The 22,482-nt window shown below is 46.1% G+C and overlaps 1 protein-coding gene across 1 annotated transcript; it reads right to left on the reverse strand.

Moving 5' to 3' along the window:
- CPA4 (carboxypeptidase A4) lies at nucleotides 1-22,482 on the reverse strand. The gene is made up of 11 exons (XM_006771371.2): nucleotides 22,393-22,482; nucleotides 16,842-16,923; nucleotides 16,290-16,424; nucleotides 15,104-15,202; nucleotides 12,232-12,333; nucleotides 10,872-10,976; nucleotides 10,037-10,147; nucleotides 8,131-8,221; nucleotides 6,159-6,358; nucleotides 4,810-4,894; nucleotides 1-237 (listed from the first exon to the last, which is right to left on the reverse strand). Exons 1-11 carry the CDS (start codon nucleotides 22,458-22,460, stop codon nucleotides 50-52), a joined length of 1,266 nt encoding a protein of 421 aa, XP_006771434.1. The 5' UTR covers nucleotides 22,461-22,482; the 3' UTR covers nucleotides 1-49.

A 22,482-nucleotide genomic window follows, 5' to 3' on the forward strand; every position in this document is an offset into this window, starting at 1 on the left:
GCGCACCTACATGGGGGATATATAAGTGCAGACAGAGCGGGCTCCTCATCTAGTAGAGGTGGTCTCGCACATGCTCCATGATGGTCTTCAGCCCCAGCCAGGTCTCCTCTGCAGTGGGAATGATCTGGTCGGCTGGCAGGAGGAAGCCATAGTGCCCAGTATCTCTTAACTCAAAAGTGAATGCATACTTGATGCCATTATCATACGCCCAGTCAACGCTGCTCCCACTAGCTTGATCTGCAGATCAGAAGAGAAAACACCTTTGAAGCGCAGTTTCTTTCAGGGTTAAGTGAGAAGGGGCCGGGAGTTCTGCCTACCTGTGGTTCTTCAGGGACCCAGAGTTCTTTCTGCAAACCGTTAGGCCTATGACACAGACACTGGCCTGATCCATATGTCTCAGGCTGTCTGCAGCATGAGGGTCTTCACTAGTCTCAAATGAAGAGATTTTAAATCCTCATCTCCCACTTGTCACTAATTCCATAGACTCCTGCAGGTCACGCAAAACCAATCTCTACCGAGACCGAGTATAGTAGACAACCTCCAAGACAGCCCCAATGATCCTTGTCCCCCAATAGTCACATCCTTATATCAGTGATGGCGAACCTATGACACACGTGTCAGAGGTGACACGCGAACTCATGTTTTTAGTTGATTTTTCTTTGTTAAATGGCATTTAAATATATAAAATAAATATCAAAAATATAAGTCTTTGTTTTACTATGGTTGCAAATATCAAAAAATTTCTATATGTGACACGGCACCAGAGTTAAGGTAGGGTTTTTCAAAATGCTGACACGCCGAGCTCAAAAGGTTTGCCATCACTGCCTTATATAGTGCCCCCTACACTGATTAGGGCTTACCTGACCTGTGTAACTAACAAAAGACTACAGAAATGAAGGTGTGGGGCCATCGAGGCTAGGCCATAAAAGCTACTGTGGCTTTCACCTCGCTCGCTCTTGGACCACTTGCTCTGAGGAAAGCCAGCTGTCATGCTGTAAGGAAGGACACACAAGCTGCCCTAAAAAGAGGTTCATGTGGTGAAGAACTGAGGCCTCCCAATAATCAGGCACCTGAGGGAGCCACAGAGGAAGCACCCTCCAGCCTTTAGATGACTGTAGCCTTGGAAGACATCTTGACCACAACCCCATGAGAGACCTCGAGCCAGACCCACCTAGTTACTCCACTCTTGAGTTCCTGACCCACAGAAACAGTTTAAAAAAATAAGTGTGTCTTGCTCTAAGCTGCTAAGTTTTGGGATAACTTTTTACATAGCAAGAGATATCTGAAACCCAGGGAGAAAGCACGGCCCTTGGAACATCCCTCTGCCAAAAGCAAGAGACCCGTTTTCCTGCTGCTTCTCAAACTCCACCAGAGCAAAAATTGGGTAAGAGTGCAAAAGTGTAGACAGCATTGAATAAACTAAGTATGCCAATAGCAGCGATCACTTATTGCATAGCCACCAGGAGCCAGTCATTATACTGGAAAGTGTATGTTTATGATCTCATTCAACCTTTAAAACCCCAATGAGAGTCGGTATTATTGTCCTTGTTTTTCAGATGTGGAAACCCAGGCTTAGAATGGGTAATGGACAGGGACATAGAGGTGGAAAATGGCAAGGGTAGAATTTAAATCCAAGTCCATCTAGTGATCGAGCCTATGCTTTCTTCAACCTACTTCTAGTCCATGTGGTATGTTACATGTCAGGTAAATAAATACATGGGTGCTTTCGTTTTTCCATTGTTCCTGAGGGTTGTTTTTCATGATGCCATTTGTGATTGTTCTAGAGATGCTGGTTCCACTGAGTACCTGCTCCCTGAGAGGATGGGACACGCTCTCCTACACCCTCTGAAATCCTTGTGCGGTTTCCATAGCCTTTCTCCATCCTGAGAAAATGCTGAATAAAAAGACAGGCCGTGGCCCCAGAGGTGTCTAGAGGTTACATACACAGCAAGCTCAACTATTTCAGAGCATTCAAAATTCAGGAAGTGGGCAAGAAGGCCTCTACTGAGCAAAGCGATCGAGTTCATGAACTTCACTTTATTTGGGTCCCTGTTCAAAGTCTATCTACTCTTTTTTTTTCTTTAAACACAAATGGGATCATACTATTTACACTGTCCCGTGCACTGTATTTCTTAACTAACATTTGAAGGTTATTCCCTATTAGCACATATAGGCCCACCTCATTCACTCCAGGACTGTTTCACTGATGAATGCACCAAATGTGCTTTTTTTTCCCAGCACTCAACTGATGGACAGGTAAATGCTTAGCAGTCTTTCGTGGGTTACCAGTCTTCTGTGACGATAAACAATGCTGTAATGGCCGTCCTTAATACCCACAATCTAATGAGCCAAACCAGCCCAGGGAACTTGTTTCCAAGCCCTTAGTAGATCAAAATCAGTAAGAGGAAAGGAAAGGGTTGCTGGAGGCAGTTGGCCTGAAAGCAGGACAGTCTGACCAGAGGAAGGAGACAGAGGAAGAAAACTCTAAAAAGCAGACACAGAATTAAAGAGGCAAAACAGGCCGGGCCGTTTAACACAGGGATTAACTAGTCCAAAAGGGCACAGTAGGCCTTCAGGATATAACAATTGATATTCAGGAGGCCACTGAGTCATAAAGAAAGGAGTTTAGCCCTGGCTGGTGTGGCTCTGCTGGTGTTAGCATCGTCCTAGACACCAAAAGGTTTGGTTCTGGGTTAGAGCGCATACCCAGGTTGTGGCTTCAATTTCCGGTTGGGGTGCATGTGGGAAGCAGTCAATCCATGTTACTCTATCTTTCTCTCCTTTCCTTCCTCTCTCTGAGATCAATTTAAAAAAAAGAAGAAGAAGAAGAAGAAGAAAAAAGAAAAAGAAAGGAACTTAAGTCTCTTCTACATGATCTGTTTTAAAAGGCAAGAAAATGTGAATTCTGTTTTAGAATGATTTTCATAGATTTTAGAATGATTTTCATCTAAAATGGTAAACCCAAGAAAAAGTCCAGCTCTCAAAGGGCAAACGTCAACCATTTGCATAGCATATTCCATAACCCTCGGAGTTCAAGTGTTATTATACAAAAATTGATTACATTTTTGGAAAGCAAAGAGGGCAGACAAAGCCCATAACGAATACAGAAAATGGGCTCTTGAAAGAGGTAGGAAATAATATGTCTCCTGGACAACACTCAAAGGAGCCTTCCTCCTCTTCTGTTGGAGGCATCTGATGAGTATCTCGTGATTTTGGCCCAGCTAAGCTGGGGAGAAGAATGCGTTTGATGTGAGCGGACAAGGCCACTCTTTAACCTGGTATTTGACCCAGAAGTCAGGATCCCAATGACCCACAAACATCTTTTGAGAGGTCCTCCTCAGAGAGTTCCTGCCCAGTTTGTTTAGCTCTCTTTGGTCCAGGGCTCGATTCTGACTAATTAAGCAGAGGATGGAGAAACTCCCTGATGTGTTTATTCTCCGAGGAGTTCCCATTTAACAACACTAATAATAATAAAGCATGAATAATTAATGAATTGTTGCTGCAATTAGCAACACAAACACCAACATCATGCTAACTGCCTTATGCAGCACTGTGACTTATGAAACACAGACGAGGGCTGAGATCAGAGGACCTTGGAGGTGAGATGAAGAATCTTCCCATAACTCTAGCTGGTTTCGCTCAGTGGATAGAGCGTCAGCCTGCAGACTGAAGCGTCCCGGGTTTGATTCAGTCAAGGGCACATGCCTGGGTTGCGGGCTCAATCCCAGTAAGGGGCTTGCAGGAGGCAGCCAATCAATGATTCTCTCTCATCATTGATGTTTCTATCTCTCTCCCTCTTCCTTCCTCTCTCAAATCAATCAATCAATCAATCAAAAGAATCTTCCCGGAAGAGGAAGACTGAAGGGAACAGCTAGTGGAAAATAAAGCAGGTAGAATGGGAGAGTGGGTTACAGTACAGAGGAGGAAACAAATCCAGTTTCAACAAGTCTTCAGGGGCTCTGAGGGTAGATCAACTGTTGGAAACTACAGAGGAGGCATTAGCGGGGAAAAGGACACTAACTTAAAAGGGGTCAGAGCTGAGCTCCCCACATTTGTATGTTTATTTCTTCCCATTTATAGCTGGTGTCTTGGAGAATGATCGTTTTCTTTAATATTTTTAATTTAGAAATCAGGCTCACAAAACATAGGGACTGGAAGCAATAGAGGAATAGAGTGAATTGTTCAGATGAAACACTCCAGTGAGAAACCAAAACAAAGGTATTTCCTCAAAATGAGGTTGAGGTTGTAGGTGTGGAGCCTCAAGACCATCTTCAGATTTGGGGTCTTGGTGTGGTTTTTTTCTCTTTTTCTGGCTTGATGCTAACCACGGTTGGGAGGACAGCCTAACCCAGTTCCCACCCTGCCATGCTCCAACACGTGTTCATTTCTGATAGCAAAGTGAAGGAGTCTCATCCACCGACTACTACCACCGGAGTCTGCCCATTCAAATGTGGGTTTCCACTGAAAATGGAATGATGGGGAGGAAAAAAAGAAAACGGAATGATGGGCTTGATGAATTTTTGATAAACCATGTCAGGATCTGTAATGGAAGATAAGGAATGTAGACCACGCCACCCCGGCAGGCAAGTCATCATGGGCACATGATAAATGGCATGAGACAGTAGGGATGATGTTGATGGAGATGACTGCCTGCAACAGCTATTACCACACAGGTTTGACATAACTTCAGTCTATTACTAACAACAAAGACAATCAGATTCAGTGGAGGAAGTCTAACTTGCTGCTCTTCTCCTGCTCCATCTCAAGTTTCCTCTCAAAGCCTTTTCTAAATAAAGAATAAATACTTACAGACAGTGGTAGCGCTGGGACCCACGCGGTACTGAGTGCCAGACAGGGAAGCCAGAGCTGTAGCCGCACGCCTTGCCACCTCGTCCTAGGAAGGGGAGTCAGCGGAGTGAGAAAGAGTGGATCCCGCAGTCGGACGTTCCTCAGCTGTTCCGCACGGTAATGGTCTGGAAGATTCTCAGTTGCTCCCCCAATTTCCCCTTCTGGTCTCCTCTTCTTTCCCAATCAACTCAAGATAAGGCTGATTACAAAATGAGGGGAATTCCATCTCCCATCACACCCCAGTTCTTTACTACTAGGTTGGGGGAGCGGGTAAAGGAGGTGAAATAAGACGCATATGCATTCTGAAAGCATGTGTATTATACCCTCCAGCTCTCCAAAGACCTGGAGGGCTGCTCACCAGCCCATTGGGAATCTAGTACAGGCACCACCATCTTCACCTATCCTAAGGGAAGGGAATGTCAAGTTCATGAACGTGAGGTAAGGCCAAGTATGTTCAAGAGAAAACCTTCTAAGAGTTGGGTATTCCAGATTGAAGGTAGAGGTGGAGCTGCCATATATACACTGAGTGGCCAGATTATTATGACCACCCCATCAGTACTTCATTGACACTTCCAAAAATACTGAATATTGAAAACTTCCTAAGCAAATACTCTCAAGGTTTTATTATTATTATTATTTGCATAACTAATTCACTTCATTGTACTGATGGGGTGGTCATAATAATCTGGTCACTCAGTGTCAATGTGTTCTATGCAGAGTGCCTACTTGAGACGAGAATCTGCCACACCAAGCCAGGAGCCCTGTGTCTGCTGGGAGGTTATGGGCCAGCTATGGCCTGGGCAGAGGGGCATGTGGAAGCTGACCAGCACAGGGGGAGAGGCCTGCAGTCATTCTGCAGATGCCAGCCCAACTCCATCAGTCCACCCTCCATGCCTGGTCACATCCTAGGGTGAGTCACTGTATGAGACACAGAGCACCCCTACGCTGTGGCCTACACCCTACTTAAATTCCACCTTAACTGGAGTGAGGAGCACCTCCCCTTCGCCCAACACAATGCCACCCCAGCTCTTGGCAAGCAGTGGGTCTGCATAAGTTTTGGTCAGAACAACAAGTGAGAAGGAAAGACATGGATCAGGTGTGGTTCGTGGAAGTCACAGCAAACACAGAAATAAGGGCACCATCTGCTTCCTGTCCCCAGTAAGTCTGATGGGCAGGGAAAGAAGCCTGGGCCCTTAAAGAAATAAGCCCAGGCCCCCAGACTTTCCCTATAAAGCTGTAGAGCAACCACCCTGGCAGCAGCTGAAGGTAAAGCAGGCCTGGGGCTGGGCGGAAGGCAGCCCGTTACTCACCAGCTCATCGGCATCCGCGGCCTCGTTGGCGGTGTACGCATACGGATACATCAGCAGCTGCGAGTAGCTGTGCAGGTCGATGAAGCATTTGAAACCCCCGTGCTGTTGAATGAAATCTACCACCGATTTCACCTCTACTTCTGAGTTGGCATGGGGTCCATGGTACACTTCGGAGCAAGGATTGGCACTGGCTCCCTTACCTGTTGGGGGCAGCCCACGCAGAAACATTAACCCCATAGGCCAAAAAGACAGAAATGAAGGATCCACAATCCAAAGGATGGACGGAAGGTACTGGCAATAGACAGGTCACTGTTAGATGCCCCTAGCCCATGGTGTGCAGGAGTGGAATGTCGGGGTGTTAGGTCTGCCACAGCTGAGAGAGAAAACTGGCAGGGCTCCTTTAAAAGGGTAGTTGACCTTGTGTTGTATCATTAACAACTGTCATGAATAATTAATATCACACTTGACAATGAGATGTAATTAATAAGTATTCTAGATAATTAATATGAATACCAATTAATAATGAAAATGACTCCATTTATTCTGGTGTCAACTTGTTCTCTTGGTTCAGATCTTAATGGCAACGCACTGCCAAAATAATCTATTGTTGTGGCTAAAATCTCTTGATTATTTGTCAGGTGTTGGAAACACTGTCTTCAATATTACTTCACAATATAGTTCCCTGAGGTATCCGGTGTGTAAAACCCTCCAGCTGTGGACTCTCTGACCTAACTTTTTATCGGCTCCTTTCCCAGTGCCATTATTCCCCCCTCCCCCTGGTTGGTGTGGTATTTCTAGGCAAGTAAAAGAACTATATTAAAAGAGCAAAACATCTGTGGGAGAGTGAAAGAGAACTATTTGGATTTGGAATTGTACGGTGAGTTTAGATCCTAACTCAACCATAAACTCAAGATTGTCCACTATCTCATTTCGGATAAGAAAATTCACTCACTAGGTCGGAAGAATTGTAAATAAAATAATCTTGGGGAAAGTACGTGGCACACAGTTGGCAAGATTGTGAGAGTGGTTTTAAACAGTAGGAACTTACAACCCAAGTGTCCTAATTCTTATTCTCTCTCCATCCCATATGTATATATCTAAGGATAGACCACAAGATCTTGTCTGTGCCCTGGCTGGTTTGGCTCACTGGACAGAGTGTTGGTATGGGGACTGGAGGGTCCCGGGTTCGATTCCGGCCAAGGGCATTACCTTGGTTGTGGGCACATCCCCAGTGGGGGGTGTACAGGAGTCAGCTGATCGATGCTTCTCTCTCATTGATGTTTCTCTCTATCCCTCTCCCTTCCTCTCTATAAAAAATCAATAAAATATATTTTTTTAAAAAGATCTTGTCTGTTACAGAAACATGCTTGCTCTGGTCAGTGTGGCTCAGCTGGTTGGAGATCATCCCACACACTGAAAGGTGGCGGGTTCAATTCAGGTCAGGGCACATCCCAGGTTTATGGTCAGACCCATATGGGAGGCAACCGATCCATGCTTCTCTGTCTCTCTAAAATCAGTAATACTGATTTTTAAAAAACAACATATCCTCGGGTGAGGATTAAAAAACAAAGCAAAACCCAAAATAAAAGTGCTAACTGCTCTCTTTTGAGTCGCCTCCAGGACCCCTCCACCCACCCAGTAACTTGCCCAGGACAAGCTGGGGCAGCCAGGGTACGAGGAAGAGGCATGGATATGTATGTCTCAGACTGTGATGGTTTTTAAATATTAGTGTTCTCTCAGGAGGACAGGAATTGCTAAGTTATTGCCTTTCAAAATCACACACACAAAAAATTCCTTTTTAAACACAACCGAAAAATGAGACACAGAGGGGAGGGCGGAAGGGATTCGCCCGTCTCTCGGTGAATCAGCAATGGAGCCAGCCTGGAACCCGGCTCCCGCTCTGCCAGCTTGGAGCCCTGTGGACCAGGCTACCCAGGGGGAGCAGGATTTGAACACCAGCTCCCCAACCTACCGGCAAAGCTGGCGTTCCAATTTCTATTTGGATCAACACCAATGCAGGGGCTTCCAGGACGTAGGGACCGTGTCTTCCTCCAAAGTCGGTTCTGAAAAATCCACCAAGGAAGGAACAAACATCCAGAGATAAGCCAGAGCACAAGCAAGGTGAAGGTTTTCTTTGGGGACCAAAGATGGAAACGGGCGCCATGGATGGCGCGAGCTGCTTACAGTTCTCTCTGGAGAATCATCAGGGCTCCTGTCCTCTTGCCCCAAAAAGAGGAGGCTGAGCCCTTCTGGTTCTGAAAGAAAGACTCCCCCAAAATGCCCTCGTGAGAATTTTATAACGCAAGACCCAGGCTGACAGCACCTGAACCCACTGAATAACTTTTGGCTGCTGTAAAACTGGGACAAATGAACATTCTGCACCTGAATGATCACTAGTATGATAGGAAGTGCACAACTATTGCATTCTTGCCAAAAAACTTAATCTGAATCCAACCAAGCCTCTAGCTCTGACTACCAGAAAACAGGGAATGCGGAAATAAGAGAACAAATTAAATGGCACACAAGAAGACATCAGGCAGATTCAGAATGTGAAACATTCTACCGGACAATTTACTTGGTTTCTCTAAAAAATAATGATATTTTTTGAAAGATAAGTATGTGTGCGTTGCAGGGGTGGGAAGGTGGGGAGTAGTGCTACTTGTTATGGAATTAAAAAGTCTGCAGAGCCATAACAACCAAGTGCAGGTATAGGCCCTTGGCCAGTGTGGCTCAGTTGGTTGGGCACCATCCCATGCACCAAAAGGTTGCCAGTTCAATTCCTGATTCCTGCAGGGCTGCAGGCTCCATCCCCAGTAGGGGGCAGGAAGTTGAGGGGCAGGAAGCAGCAGATCAATATTGTTCACTTTGATGTCTCTCTCTCTTTCTCCCTCTCCCTCTCTCTAAAAATCAATTTTAAAAATCTTTTTTTACAATGAAAGATCAGCCCTAGCTGGTTTGGCTCAGTGGATAGAGCGTCAGCCTACGCACGGAAGGGTCCCGGGTTCGGTTTCCGGTCAAGGGCACATGCCTGGTTTGTGGGCTCAAGCCCCAGTAGGGAGCATGCAGGAGGCAGCCAATCAATGATCCTCTCTCATCATTGATGTTTCTATCTCTCTTTCCTCTCCCTTCCTCTTTGAAATCAATAAAAAATATATTTTTTTAAATGCAGGATCAAATCTCATTTAGATCCTAATTGCAACAAATTGGCTTAAATAATTTCCATTACTTTTTTGTTGTTGTTGTTAATCCTCACACAAGGATATTTTTCCATTGATTTTTAGGGAAAGCAGAAGAGAGAGGGAAAGACAGAGAGAAATATCGAGGTGAAAGAAACACATTGATCGGTTGCCTCCTGCATGAGCCCTGACAAGAGCCTGGGCCGCGGAGGAGTCTGCAACCGCGGTATGAGCCCTTGACCGGAATCGAACCTGGGAACTATCCACTGAGCCAAACCAGCTAGGGCTCCATTGCTTTTTTAAAGGTGATAGTGGCAGGTGTGCTTTCTTTGTTTTAACTACATTAGCTAGAGATGTGTACTAAAGAAGTTTTGGGTAAAATAACCTGATGTCTAGGATTTGCTTTAAAATACATCAGGAAAAAAAAAATGTGTGGGAGGGAAAGAAATGAAAAAGAGATTGGTAAGGTGTTAATAATTGTTCCAAGATCTATGTAGGAAGTTCATTAGACTGTTCTCTCTAAGAAAAAAATATTCCCTGGTGAGTCTCAGCTCAGAGAATGACTAGAAAATGAGACCCCAAGGGAGCGTATAACATGCACATGGTGGAAGTTTTCTCCAAGGCCATACAACTATTTAGTGGCAAAGCAAGGAATTCAGCAAACAAGTCTTAACTCCAAACAGCCCACTTGGTATTACTCACTTCAGTGTGCGTGTGTACATATCCATCAGGATTGGCCACAGGCAACAAGAAAATATCCATTTTCTCCAAGATGGAGGTGATGGCTGGATCCTTCCCGTAATCAGAGACAATCTAAGCAGAGATAATAAATGTGTCAGCGAGTCCCTCGAAGGCTGGATTGTTAGGTCTGAGCCTGTGTATCTTCCCCAGATGCCCAGCTCCTAAAACAGCATCCACCCTCCGCAGCCTCCCTGTCACCATCGAAGACGCGGCTCTCAGAGCACTTGAAAGCCTGGGGGAGCCTGGCTGCATGATGCCATCACCTGCAGGATCCTGGGCTGCCTGGTTTATCCTCTCTTTCCAGGGGGTGGGACAGGGGAGCAGAGAGCCACACATCATGACAGTTATTAGGAATCTGAGCCCGCATGCTAGGGGTAGGGCAGATGGATCCTCCCCACCCACCGCCCCCTCCTCTCAGTGCTGGCTCAAAGAGGGCTTCCCAGTGGGACATGGAGACAACGTGAGGTCCCTGAGGGCCTGGGGGGCTGGCAAAGGGCTAAAGGCAAAGCTCATCTGAGTGCTGCTGCTGGCAAGGCCCTGCTCCCTTTCTGCGGGGCTGACTATGGGTCAGTGTTTCAGGGCCACCTCTGCAGCTCATTAGCTTGCCCTCTGCCACGAATGCACTCTTTAGCCACAGAGTCTTGACCAAGGGGCTCTGCCCTTTTGCTTCTCTGAAATGAAATGGCCCCCCGGCCTACTGTGCCTTCCCACCTTATCCCCTGGGCCCAGCTTCATGGGAGGCTGCAGGGGCACCCCGGGCCCACCAGAATTCTCGCCTAATACCAGGGCACATGACCTTCCTCGCAGTCCACATGGCCGTGGCCTGTGAGATCCACTCCCGGGAATGAATGCCTGCGTTCAGCCAAATGGCCGGCCGCTGACTGCCTTTTCCAGTGCTGAACTGTGGAAGGAAAAAGAGACCAGAAAATGACCCTCCTGACCCCGTTCTCAGCCCACCTCGCCTCTCTCCAGCTTGCTCCTAGTCACTGAATCAATTTAAGACAATTCAGAGACCAAATGTTCCTGAGGTCACCATTTATTTATCAGTTTATCAGTGACTAGGGAACTTAATTGGCTGGCTGGCTGGCGGGCCCAGCTGCAGCTCCAGGGTTGGAAGCAAATGGGGAAGGGAAACAATTGCTATTGTGAACTAATGCGGGTATGATTAGAGATAATATTGTGTCTCCTGAAAAACCTCAAATGGTATCCCAACAGAGAGAGACGAGAGTGCCTGAACCAGCCCGTTCTGGTTGATGCAATAAATGAATTCAGCTTTAAAAAAAGGAAGAGGGGGTTCACTCTAGCTCTCTGTAAATGGCACTAAATGAATTCTGGGTCTTGCCTTTTCATGCCCCCTCCCCTACCTGACAGAGCTCGGTGCTAATGAAGCCAGGGTCTCCATCAGATGGGCAAAGATTCTAAATTTGTGAAGGTTATTTTAGCAAACAGCTCAGCGCAGGTCTCCTCCTGCTGGTAATTTACCCATTGCTATAAGCTCGGTTCTTCGGGGCTGATATGTAGCTAGAGGTTGACACATTCTTAGCATCCTCAGTCATTCACATCTCCAAATTCTTTTTTATTCATTCGGCTGGATTATTTATGTAATTTGTGTTACTGCCATAAATTATCTACCTCCTCTGCCAAAATAGACCTGAATCTGTTGGAAATACCTAGAAATTCGGCTTTGTGCAGCCAAGGATCAGAGGCTGGGCTTAAAATTACATCAGCCCTAAAATTAGCTTCCTAGATTGCTTTTCAAATAAGTACTCCTCGAAGCAGGATGGAATTTGTAGAACTATCCCAATTTGTCTTGCTATTTACAGAAGGTGGGACTGAAGGAAGAAGACTGTGTGTAGTGAGAGCTTTCTAGAATACTAACCTCCTCCAGCCCCACACCCACACCACAACCTCCGCCCGCCCCAAGACATCCCCTTAATCTTGCCTTTTAGCCGAAACCTGGAATGAGAATGCGCAAGTAGGAGACTGCCTGCCTGACCAAATTTGAACCCATATTGATGTCTTCTAACCTCACCTTCCTCCCTAAAGTCATGGAGGTCCTAAGAAGCTGCCCTGGCAGAGGCCTGATGGTTGGGTCCTGGGCACAAGGAACCAGGAGCCCGTGTCTAGCTCGGCCCTTCAAAGAACATGGGCCTTACCTTCAGTACATACATTGGCCGGTCTTCAAACGAATGCCCAATCTTCACCCTGCTCGCCAAGTCAGGAAAGTCTCCAGCAATGCTGTCCATCTCCTGGTAAATCTGAAGCGTGAGAAAGTGAACCGAGAGGCATTTAAAAAATTTGTTCTGCTCTGGGTAGGTATCTGTGAACTTTATGTTGATGATCTTAACGATCTCTTCCAGCCTTCTAACCATGGGGTTGACAATACAATTGGCACGGAATGCTTATTCTTAAAGAACTGCCTAAAGAGTCCTTTTCTACAATTTTCTAGAAAATAGTACATTTGTGTCCATCCACAAAATTATAGTCCACTAAACTAGTCCACTGCTCCAATATTGGACCATACTGGACTGGATCAACAGCGTGGCCCAGGGTAGCCCAGGTTCTTGAAATCTCCAAACTTTTTTGATCACTTTCTCCATTAGTAAAAAAAAAAATATTAGCATGGCCCTAGCTGGTTTAGCTGAGTGAATAGAGTGTCGGCCCACGAACTGAAAGGTCCTGGATTCGATTCCAGTCAAGGGCACATGCTCGGTTTGCAAGCTCAATCCCCAGTAAGGGGTGTGCAGGAGGCAGCCAATCAATGATTCTCTCTCATCACTGATGTTTCTATCTCTCTCTCCCTCTCCTTTCCTCTCTGAAATCAATAAAAATATACTTAAGAAATATATATATTAGCATGCACTATACATATGTAGAGATATAAGTAGAAGTGGTAATCGTTTCTTCCTGCTTCCAGTGGACAGGCACTCAGTTTGGAGGTGATTCCTCGGAAGGCTTTAAGAGAACAAGTTGTTGATCGTGGCTAGGAATGAGTTAAATAGCCTTCATCCACCTTAGTTGCTCAAACCTTTTGAGGGTCAAAAAAAAAGGAAATAAACAAATTCATATTTAGACCTTAAAACTGGAAGAAGGACTTTACAGAGGAGGAAAATGGGCAATCAACACAGAGAATAAAATCAAGCTTAAAGGATTTACCAAGAGTTGCATTCACCGTGGCAAACTGAAGCAAGAAACCATCCCTCAAATACATAGGCAAGCCAGATAAAATACAATGAAAATTACTCACAGCCAAGTTAAAACGCCAGAAAAGGGGGAAACTGCAGGTGCCAGGAATGAAGAGGGAACAAGCTGACAGAGTGGGGGGCAGAGGATGAAGCCCACACATCTGCCTCAGCCGCTGAGGGTTTACAGCAAAGCAGGAGTGGGAATAGAGGGCACAGGACGTGTGGTGTGCGGCAAGGAGCTAGAACCTGAGAGCTGGGAAATGGCAACTGGGCCATGAAAAGGGCCTGGAAACTCTATCCACTGACCCTAGAAAGTGGAGCCAAAGCAGGATGCCTACCCTGAGCCACGAGAGGAAAGAGAGTCACCCCGGAAAAGTCAAACCGCCTCATGGGTCCAGACTGGAGGGGGAAAACTCGCCTGAGAAACTAACGAAAATAACAGCAACCCCAACACACACAAATGGCCTGAAACTAGAAACCCTGGCAGAAACAAACATGAAATCCCCGCTAGAGACCTAAGACCTAAGTGGTTGTAGGAGATGAGCTCTTAAAAGCTGTTTTTAGAAGAAAAAAAAAAAACTGAATCTAATCAAGCCAGGAGGAGATGATGGTACACCAATACACAGTAAAAGGCCTCTCAGGGAACAAGAGACATCTGTAAAACGGGTAACGATGGCACCTAACTCCAGGGAACAAAACCCAAAAGCCAGCGAATGAGGAAGTGAGGCTCCGGCAGCAGGCAAGCGGGCGATGACGTTCCCAGGGTCTTGGTGACATTTGCAACCGGTTAGCTCAGCTAGGGAGTGCCCCGTGTTGCTGAAGCTGACATCATGGGCTTAATCCCTGTTTGGACCTGAGCTCTGCTTTCGCTTGTGGCCCTGGTCTGAACTCCTAACTTAGTCCAGCTGTTGTGCAGATGTATGTCATTGGTCACAAGAAGGATCAAGGGGCGATGCAGTTGGAAGGGTACACAATAAACAAAGCTACTGATAATCCTGGGAAGGAAGTGCAAACAGTTGGTCAGCCCTGAAATAATCCCTCACTAGAAGAAAAACAACTCAGAGTATACGCCCCATGACCAGCATGCCAGGGGCACCATCTTTGGATATAAAGAGCAACGTCCATTGAGGTATAGGAAGGCAAATACCAATTTAAATTGGCGTGTGATCCGAAGCTAGTAGTTTCCAGATTAAGGAAGAAGACACTGAGGCACATAAGAGAACGGTATTGTATGTGATGCAATTCCATTCTATTAGTTCTTCTTGATTCCTAGTTCCAATTAATCGTATTAAATTATTCTGCTCCAAGTTTTGCATCTGAAAGGTTGGCTTACCTTGAAAGTCAGTCATCTATATAAAGCGATTTCTAAATAAACACAGCACCAAAATACATTATGGAACAAATACATATTCTCAGTAGTCATGATAAATGAGTGGAAATACTTGGTTAACCTTGGAATCATCACTTTACCTATTTGCCTAGAATAAGTAACATTTTAACATAGGTGAATAAAATACAAGGATTATGATGGGGTACAAGAAGATTAATTTACAAGCACTGGAAGTGATTGCCATTATTTCATTAAGGGGTTGCTTTCTTTAAGGGGCTGTTAAGAGAAGAAGGATGCATGTGGGAGAAAATGTGGTTTGTCTTTTCACTGTGCCCTTAGGTGCTGGTGAGCGTTAAACAACCCAAGAATCAGGAAGGAATCCAAGTGCACACATTTTAGCCCCACAGTGAAGGGATGCCATGCTGAGGATGAGTCCCTCCTGGAAGTGAGGAAAGGGGTCACAAAACCCAGGAGAGCGATAACCTTGATCTTAACCTCCTCTGAAACACTTACAGCTTCCAGGGAATGATAGGCCCCGTAGTTGAAGTTATTACTGCTCCGTTCTTGCTCTTGGTTGTATTGCATTTCTTCATCTTCTTTATCTAAAAGGGCCTAAAACAGAGATGGCAACACGGTGAAGTGGTCTGTTGGAGATGGAGATGCACGTTGTTTCTGCCATGTCGTGGACCATGAGCCCGCCAAGATGGCGGCACCTTTGGCACAAAGATCAAGCAACCCCAAAGCCAAGATGTAAAGGAGGTCGGATATCTTCCACGTATCTATAAAACCTTACTCCTTGGGCCCATTGTACATCACCCCATTCAAAACTCACTCACGCCCTGGGAGCAATATATATGCTATTTTGTTACTCTATACTATGAATTCTCTAGACATGAGCCCGCATCTGGTATCCAGTGCCTCTGAAATACACAGCTTGGGAAACCATTCAGAAACAAAGAAATTCTTATAACCACTCATACTTTGAAGGCTCCTGGCAGATGTCTATGACATGTGAAGATGATTAATAAGCTCACAGCTGCTCTCGCCATCAGGAAACTCCCGGGCCAAATCACCAATTAGTCCATAACCTACCTCGGTGAAGGGGAGAACACGAGCCAGACACCGTCCTGCTGTTTAAATACAGGTCGTGAGACGGGTGCCTGGCTAGGGTGGTGGTGTTCCCTCTGCTGGGGGCTGTTGGTGACAGTCCCCCCTTCTCAAAGGATGCTTTTTATGACTGGTCTCCAACACCCACCCTACTCTGTTCTTCCCTCCTGGCTTCAAATAAGGAAAGGGAGAGAGACTTAATACTTGTGGACATTTCTGACATACCAGGCGCTGTTCGACATTTTACATACACTTAATCACTTTTCTCAATAAATCTTACGAAGTAGTTACCACTATTAACATTTTACCAATGAAGAAATAGGCTCAAGAGGTTAAAAACTTGTCCAAAGTCACAAAAATAGTAGCTGGCAAAATCAGGATTTGGATCCAGATCTGTCTGATTCCCCACTCTACCATGCCCCTCCTACCACAACATGCGCCTCTAACAAGTCAGTGCACTTTACGGCCATAAACCTCAATGTCTTCATCTGTAAAATGGAGAAAAATAAGACCAGAACTTGGAAATGTGCCTCAGGTCCACTCTGGCTGCTTTGTCTTATGCAAGACAAGTCAGGAGCCTTGGTCTACCCACCTGCAGGTCTTCAATTGTCACTGAGTAATCTAAGCCTTGGGACTTGAGGAAGAATTCGACTGGTTGCAGACTGACAGCCGGGACCAGGACATCCACAGGATGACCCAAGGAACAGGAAGACTTCCAGAGGTTGAGCTGAAGGTAACAGAGAGAAACCAGGTTAAAGGACAGTTCGGGTAAACAGCATAATGAGTTAGCTCCTTCTTCTAGAACAACTGCCAAAAGACAGGGTGATCCCTGAGGAGCTGGGTTCTGCCCAAGAAAGCAAACTTTGTCTATTTCACAACTGGATCAGGTCAGACCTGTCCAGCAGGCAATACCTGGCAAAGCCCAAGAAATAATAAGTCAATGGCAGATGGGAAGATGGAGCCCACGGCAGAGGCTTCCCACTTCCGAGCACCATTATGATGTGCACCACTTCGCCCCCTTCAACCCTCGCCATCTTGGAAATGCACATCGACCAGGACGGAAACGCCAGAAATGATGCCGGGGTGCAAGTCTTCTCCCACCAAAATTAGGAGATACCCAAGAGGATTAGGAAGAATCAGGTACCTTCAAGTTGTCTGATTTCATTAGCTCGTTTAGTTTGCTGATCTCGTCTCCATTTCTGACGTTAATCCTAAAAACTTGATCCCTGAAGAAAAAAAAGAGAGAGAGAGAGAGACGCAAAAGATAATGGTGAGCTTTCAGCTGGCAAATAAGCCCCAGCCTCCTATCCCAGACATAATTGCACCGAGTGAGAGGAAATGGTCTAGCCTTTGGTTATAATGTATAGCCATGAAAAACAAGACTACGTGGCTAATATGAAAAAGTGCTTATGGTATAACTTTAAGGGAAATATTAAGTGAAAGAGCAGGACACAGAATTGTATGTATGCCATGATCACAAGTATGGAAAAAGCAGATGCATTGGAAGAAAAACAGACAACGGAAATCTAGCAAATGCTGACAGTGCTTATGTTCGGGTCGTGGAATTATGGATGACTGACTTTTTCCCCCCTTGTATCTGTTTTCTGTAATGTGGTCATATTACTTTATAATGAAAAACATATATATTTTTGCAGAAAGGAATGTTCCTGAGTTGCACGCAAAGCTAACTCAAGACATAAAGAAGCAGTTCTTCACTGTCAGGGGCGAAGACTGAAACTGGCCCGACGCACGATGCAGTGTGCAGAGGATGTTTTGCTGAGTTTGGTTTTGTGAACCAATGTCTCCCCAATAAATTCAATTAAAAAAATTAAATTTAATTCAATTCCTTTTTTTTTTTTTTTAAGAAAGAAACTCTGGCCCAAGGTCCATGCTGGAAAGAGCCAGAAAAGAGAACAGAACTCCCGTCCCTGAAGGGTTAGCTACTTTCCTCTTAGCAAAAGGGGGGGAGACTGGGTGCTCTTTTGATCTCGTCCAGCTCCAGGACCCTATAAAAATTTGAATTAGATAAAGGCCAAGGTGCTGGGGCTGAACTTGGGATTCAATCCTCCTAAGGGGGCCCTGAGAGGGCCCAGAGGGAGCCAGCCGGCCCCGAGCCCCCCTCGGTCATTTGCCCTGCACTTGTTTCATGTACACCATTTAGCATCCACGACAGCAGCAGGGGTAGAGGCCCCCGAAGTCCTGTGTGTGGGTGGGAGAAGGACGAGCCTGAAAAGCTGCCTTTGTGCTCTCAGCCGGCTCAAGTAGCCAGGGGAGCCATTAGGCCGTTGCTAGGTGACGGGCCGAATGAATCTGCACTCAACGCTGTCACATGCGTCATCCCTTTGACACGAATGAATGCAGGAAGCGCTGGTGGAGAGAGCTGTGGGCTGAAGGACCTGTTGACAGAGAAAATGGTTCTGTCACAGGGAGCTAAACGTGCAGCCTCACGTGGCAGCTCGGCATCTCCTCATCAGAAAGCCAGCTCAATCCGGATGGACTCAGGGTGTCACTTTGTTCTGTGAGGTTCTCCAGGATCCCTGGGAGGTCTAGTCCAGCCCAGGGAGGCATGGTCCATTGCAGGTGGTGGGTCTGGAGGAAATGCCAGTGCCAAAGGCCCGCTTCCTCCCAACTCATCCAGTCTCCGAAGGGTCCTGGGAGGTGGGCAGCTAATGGGGTCCCTGGGTGCTGCTGGGGCCAGAGAGGAGAAGCCATGGGCTGGGCAGGTCTCAGTGGGAACCCAACAGGCTTGCTAGGCATGGGCCTGCAGCCCTGGGAGGATGAGGAGTCAAACCACCACTTCCCTGACACAGGCAGGCAGCCTCGCCAAAAGGGAAGGGTTTACAACAGAAGGGAAATCCTTCCTCCTGGCTGATTCCCAGGGCCCATCTGCCCAGCCCAGGCTCTGTCACAACCCACCCCCAACACTCCAGGAAAAGAACGTCTTACAAGTGGTGTTCTAGAAAGTGCCTGTGCGCTGATACTGGCAAATTAGGCGTTTGTAAAATACAGCACTGACAAGAGCAATCACAAAGCACGGGGAGAGAAAAAGTACAGGAAGAGAGAAAGAGAGGAACGTAAAAATAAAGAGCTCTCAGAACTATCGAAATCATGTTACGCATTCACCCAGAGCATTTGTTTTACTTTTTCTAAAGTGGTTACTTCAGCACAGAACTTCCATACCCTGGGAGTCCATGACAACGGGTCACAGCGAACCTCACTGGCGCTGCTGATTAAATTCGCAGCCCATTTCATCACGCCCGAGGCAGCCCAGCTACAGAGGTTAAAGACACACAGCTGTAGTATTCAGAGAGGCAGCAGGGAAGACGCGGACAAAAAAAAGGGGGCTCTGCAATCTAACCAAACGGAACCTCAGAGAGTAATCTGATCAGCAATTCCTAACGGGGCAAGTCCTGGAAGATAGTCACGTCGGGATCTCTAACAGGTTTACCTTCACCTTAAGCAAACCTTGTCCATTGTTCTCCTGCCTCCAGGTTAACCCACCTTTGAATGTCTCTGCTTCAGACCCCTCAAGGGAGCACATAATCTTGTTAACTATCCTGTAATCCCTGACTTCATGTAATCTTCCTTACCTTTCCTCCTTAATTCCTAATATATAAAAGAAACTGCAAAAACTGCCATTTTCTGGAGCAATTGAGAGCTTGCTTCCCGGCATGTCATCCGTTTGGTTCAAATAAACTCAGAACAACTTATATGAAAATTCTCTACAGGTTTGGACATTTTTTACATCGACAAAGGGCTGGTAGGGTCCTTCCCCATCTATCTCTTCTCCACTGCTCCGTCCTATACCTTCTTGGCTCCAGCCTCAATTAAATCCTAAATTCACCACGTACTTTGCCCTTCTATGCCTTTGCACATGCTGTTCCTTCTGCCTAGACCAGTGATGGCGAACCTTTTGAGCTCGGCCTGTCAGCATTTTGAAAAACCCTAACTTAACTCTGGTGCCGTGTCACATATAGAAATTTTTTGATATCTGCAACCATAGTAAAACAAAGATCCCATCAAAATCTGGAGCGTAAGTGGGCGCCAGGTGAAGAGCAGCCTTTTTCTTGTCCTCACTGTCCTCCTCTCTCTTGGGAAAATGCCCTTCCCAGTGTGGGTGGCTGGACACAACCTATGTCCACCATCTGGAAATCCATTCGAAGACCTTCAGCTCATTCTAACTATGGAAGATTGGCCTGGGAAGGGAGATATGATGGGATATGCAGGTTCACCCCTCTACTCCACACAGGTATTCTTGCAGCTCTTGCTAACTCTGGTCCATTCCGATACCCAGGGCTGTCCCACTGTTGCCTACACAATGGTTGGTGAGCCCCTCTCACTCTTTCACACTTGACCCATGTTCTGGACAGTCAACAGTCCCCTTGGTGTGGAGCTTCTGTCCCTCCCCAAGTGGCCTGGTCTTTGTACCTTTCTTAGCTGCATCCCCAGCCAGGCTTAGCATCTACCATGAATACTGAGAGGCGGATGCCCAGAACTCTTAAATGCCTGCCAGCTACAGTTGATGCTACAACTAGTTCTACAACTACTTCCTGTTCTCTGCCTGCCCCACATCTCTAGGCATCTTGGCCACCTTCCCATCCTTAAAATGACTGAAGACCAAGACAAAAGACGCCAGCAGAGACAGACTAGGGAAGTCGGGGAATTGAGTAGAAAGAACAGAGCCTAGGGTGGAGGCTGTAAGGGGGCAGGGGACCATCATCTTCATCTCCTCAGCACTGTACCCTCTCTAAGCCAAACTGTGCTCTGGCTTCCTATCCACATAAATGCTCAGAGGCCAGCTTTATCCTTGATCTAAATGTTCCCTTTCTGGGACATGTCTATGGAAGGATTCCACTACCTTTGCTGGGTTCTGTACTATTGGGTGAGACCACGTTTGGGGTGAGCTGGGCACTAATGATTAAAACCATCTGCAATGAGCCCAGGCACACTCTCTGTGCCCACTCCTGTGGTGAGGGCTCCAGGGCCCAGCCCAGCTGTCTCAACCCAGTGCCCTGTATTGTAAGAGAAGTCTGTATCCTGAGAAATAAAGCTTTTTCAGCCACCTGGATAGCTGCAGCAGGAGCCTAACAGCTCCAGGTGTCAGCCCGCTTGACAGCAAGTTAGTTATTACACGGAACAGGAACGGCCTGAGGAAAAGTCTCCCTACCTGGCCACCTGCTGGGCCTAACGCCTCGAAGCTATTTGGCAGTACAGACCAGGTGTGAGCAGAAGTCATCACTATAAAAATTACTCAATTTCATGTAAGTACAGTGGTTCCCCTTTTTCCGGGGTTTTGCTTTTCCTGGTTTCAGTTACCCAAGAATGCCGCCTGAAATGATTAAATGAAAACCTTCAGAAATAAACAATTCATACATTTTCAATTACACGCCGTTCTGAGTACCTCACTTCATCTCTTCACATCATCTCACATCATCACAAGATGAAGGGTGAGTACAGCACAATAAAATCTTTTGAGAGGGAGAGACCACAGGCTCATAACTTTTATTACAGCATATTGTTATAATTGTTCTATTCTATTGTTAGTTATTATCGTTAATCTCTTATTGTGCCTGATTTATAAATTAAACTGTGTCGTAAGTATGTATGTATAAGAAAAAAAAACATAGAATATATATAGGATTTTGTACTGTCCGTGGTTTCAGGCATCCACTGGGGGGTCTTAGAACACAACCCTCACAAATAAGGGGGGGCCTAATGCAATTACCACAGCAAACAACCCCAAAGTCCCTTTAGCCAGATAGTATAATAAAGTGAGCGGGTAGATATAGATAGATCAGTGAGATATAGGATTCTATCTGATTACTTTGTGTTACAGCAAAGGGTATGGTTTTTGCATTCAGAGTTCCAGCTCCCCTGCTTACCAGCTAAGTGGCCTTGGGCGGGGTTTCTTAATCTTCCTGAAGCTGAGTTTTTTTTCATGTTTAAATTAAGGAAAATAACACCCTTGCCTGTCAGAGTTGTTGTGTAATCCAAAAGATAAGGCGCGCTAAAGCTTTTTGCAAATGGCAAAGCATTTATGCAGTAATGAGTTATTAGAATCCAATCTTCCAGCAGGGTACCATGGCATCCTTTCATCTCTCCTACCTCCCAAATGTCCTCTCCTTTGCAACCCACAGAGCATTATGAGTGGAGCATGCGTGTACACAGTGTACAGGTGAATCCTGGCGTGTCAATCTTCAGAGCTGTGGCTAGGCAAGACCTATCAAATCTCCATGTCCCAGCTGCTAACAAGAAAGCACCAGCTCTACTAAGCCTTCTCTGTTAACAGAGAGATGAACCCAAGACACCTAAGACCTAGGCTTTCCCTTAAGCAGGACAGAAATTAGAAACAATTTTTGGTAACTCTTGTTAATTCATAACATAGCAGTAAGAAAGTAGGAGATGCCTGGAACTGACTGGACAAATAAGAACTAGAAAGAAAACTAGTTGGCAGGAGGCTAGGGAGCTAGGGAGGGCTGCAGAGACTACCTAGTCCTGATTTCACAGGTAAAATTGAGCCTGAGAGACAAGTAACTTGGCCAGGATGGCACAGGGCAGAGCTGGGCCTGGAGCCCAGAGCGTTTTTCTCCATGCCAAACCGCCTGAAGTATCATCAGCCATTCATTTCCAAATTCATTTGCCTCCCATATCTCTGAACTAACCAAGCAGGAATAATAAGTCCACAGGGAACTTACCCAAAAAACTTCCCTCGACCACAGATGCTGGGCCCGATAAGGGCCCCAAAGAACAGTATCCACTTCATGTCCCAAAGGTGTCTGTCACAC

This window comes from Myotis davidii, unplaced genomic scaffold (genome assembly GCF_000327345.1).
Source record: "Myotis davidii unplaced genomic scaffold, ASM32734v1 scaffold705, whole genome shotgun sequence".
NCBI lineage: Eukaryota > Metazoa > Chordata > Mammalia > Chiroptera > Vespertilionidae > Myotis > Myotis davidii.

Bases quoted from the DNA above. Each gene is read 5' to 3' on its own strand.
- CPA4 (XM_006771371.2), bottom strand. From the start codon at position 22,460: ATGAAGTGGATACTGTTCTTTGGGGCCCTTATCGGGCCCAGCATCTGT. The intron at 12,334-15,103 runs GTAAGTGTTTCA...CTCACGCTTCAG, and splicing joins CCTATCATTCCCTGGAAGCT to ATTTACCAGGAGATGGACAG. The intron at 4,895-6,158 runs GTGAGTAACGGG...TCCCCTTCCTAG, and splicing joins CCGCGGATGCCGATGAGCTG to GACGAGGTGGCAAGGCGTGC.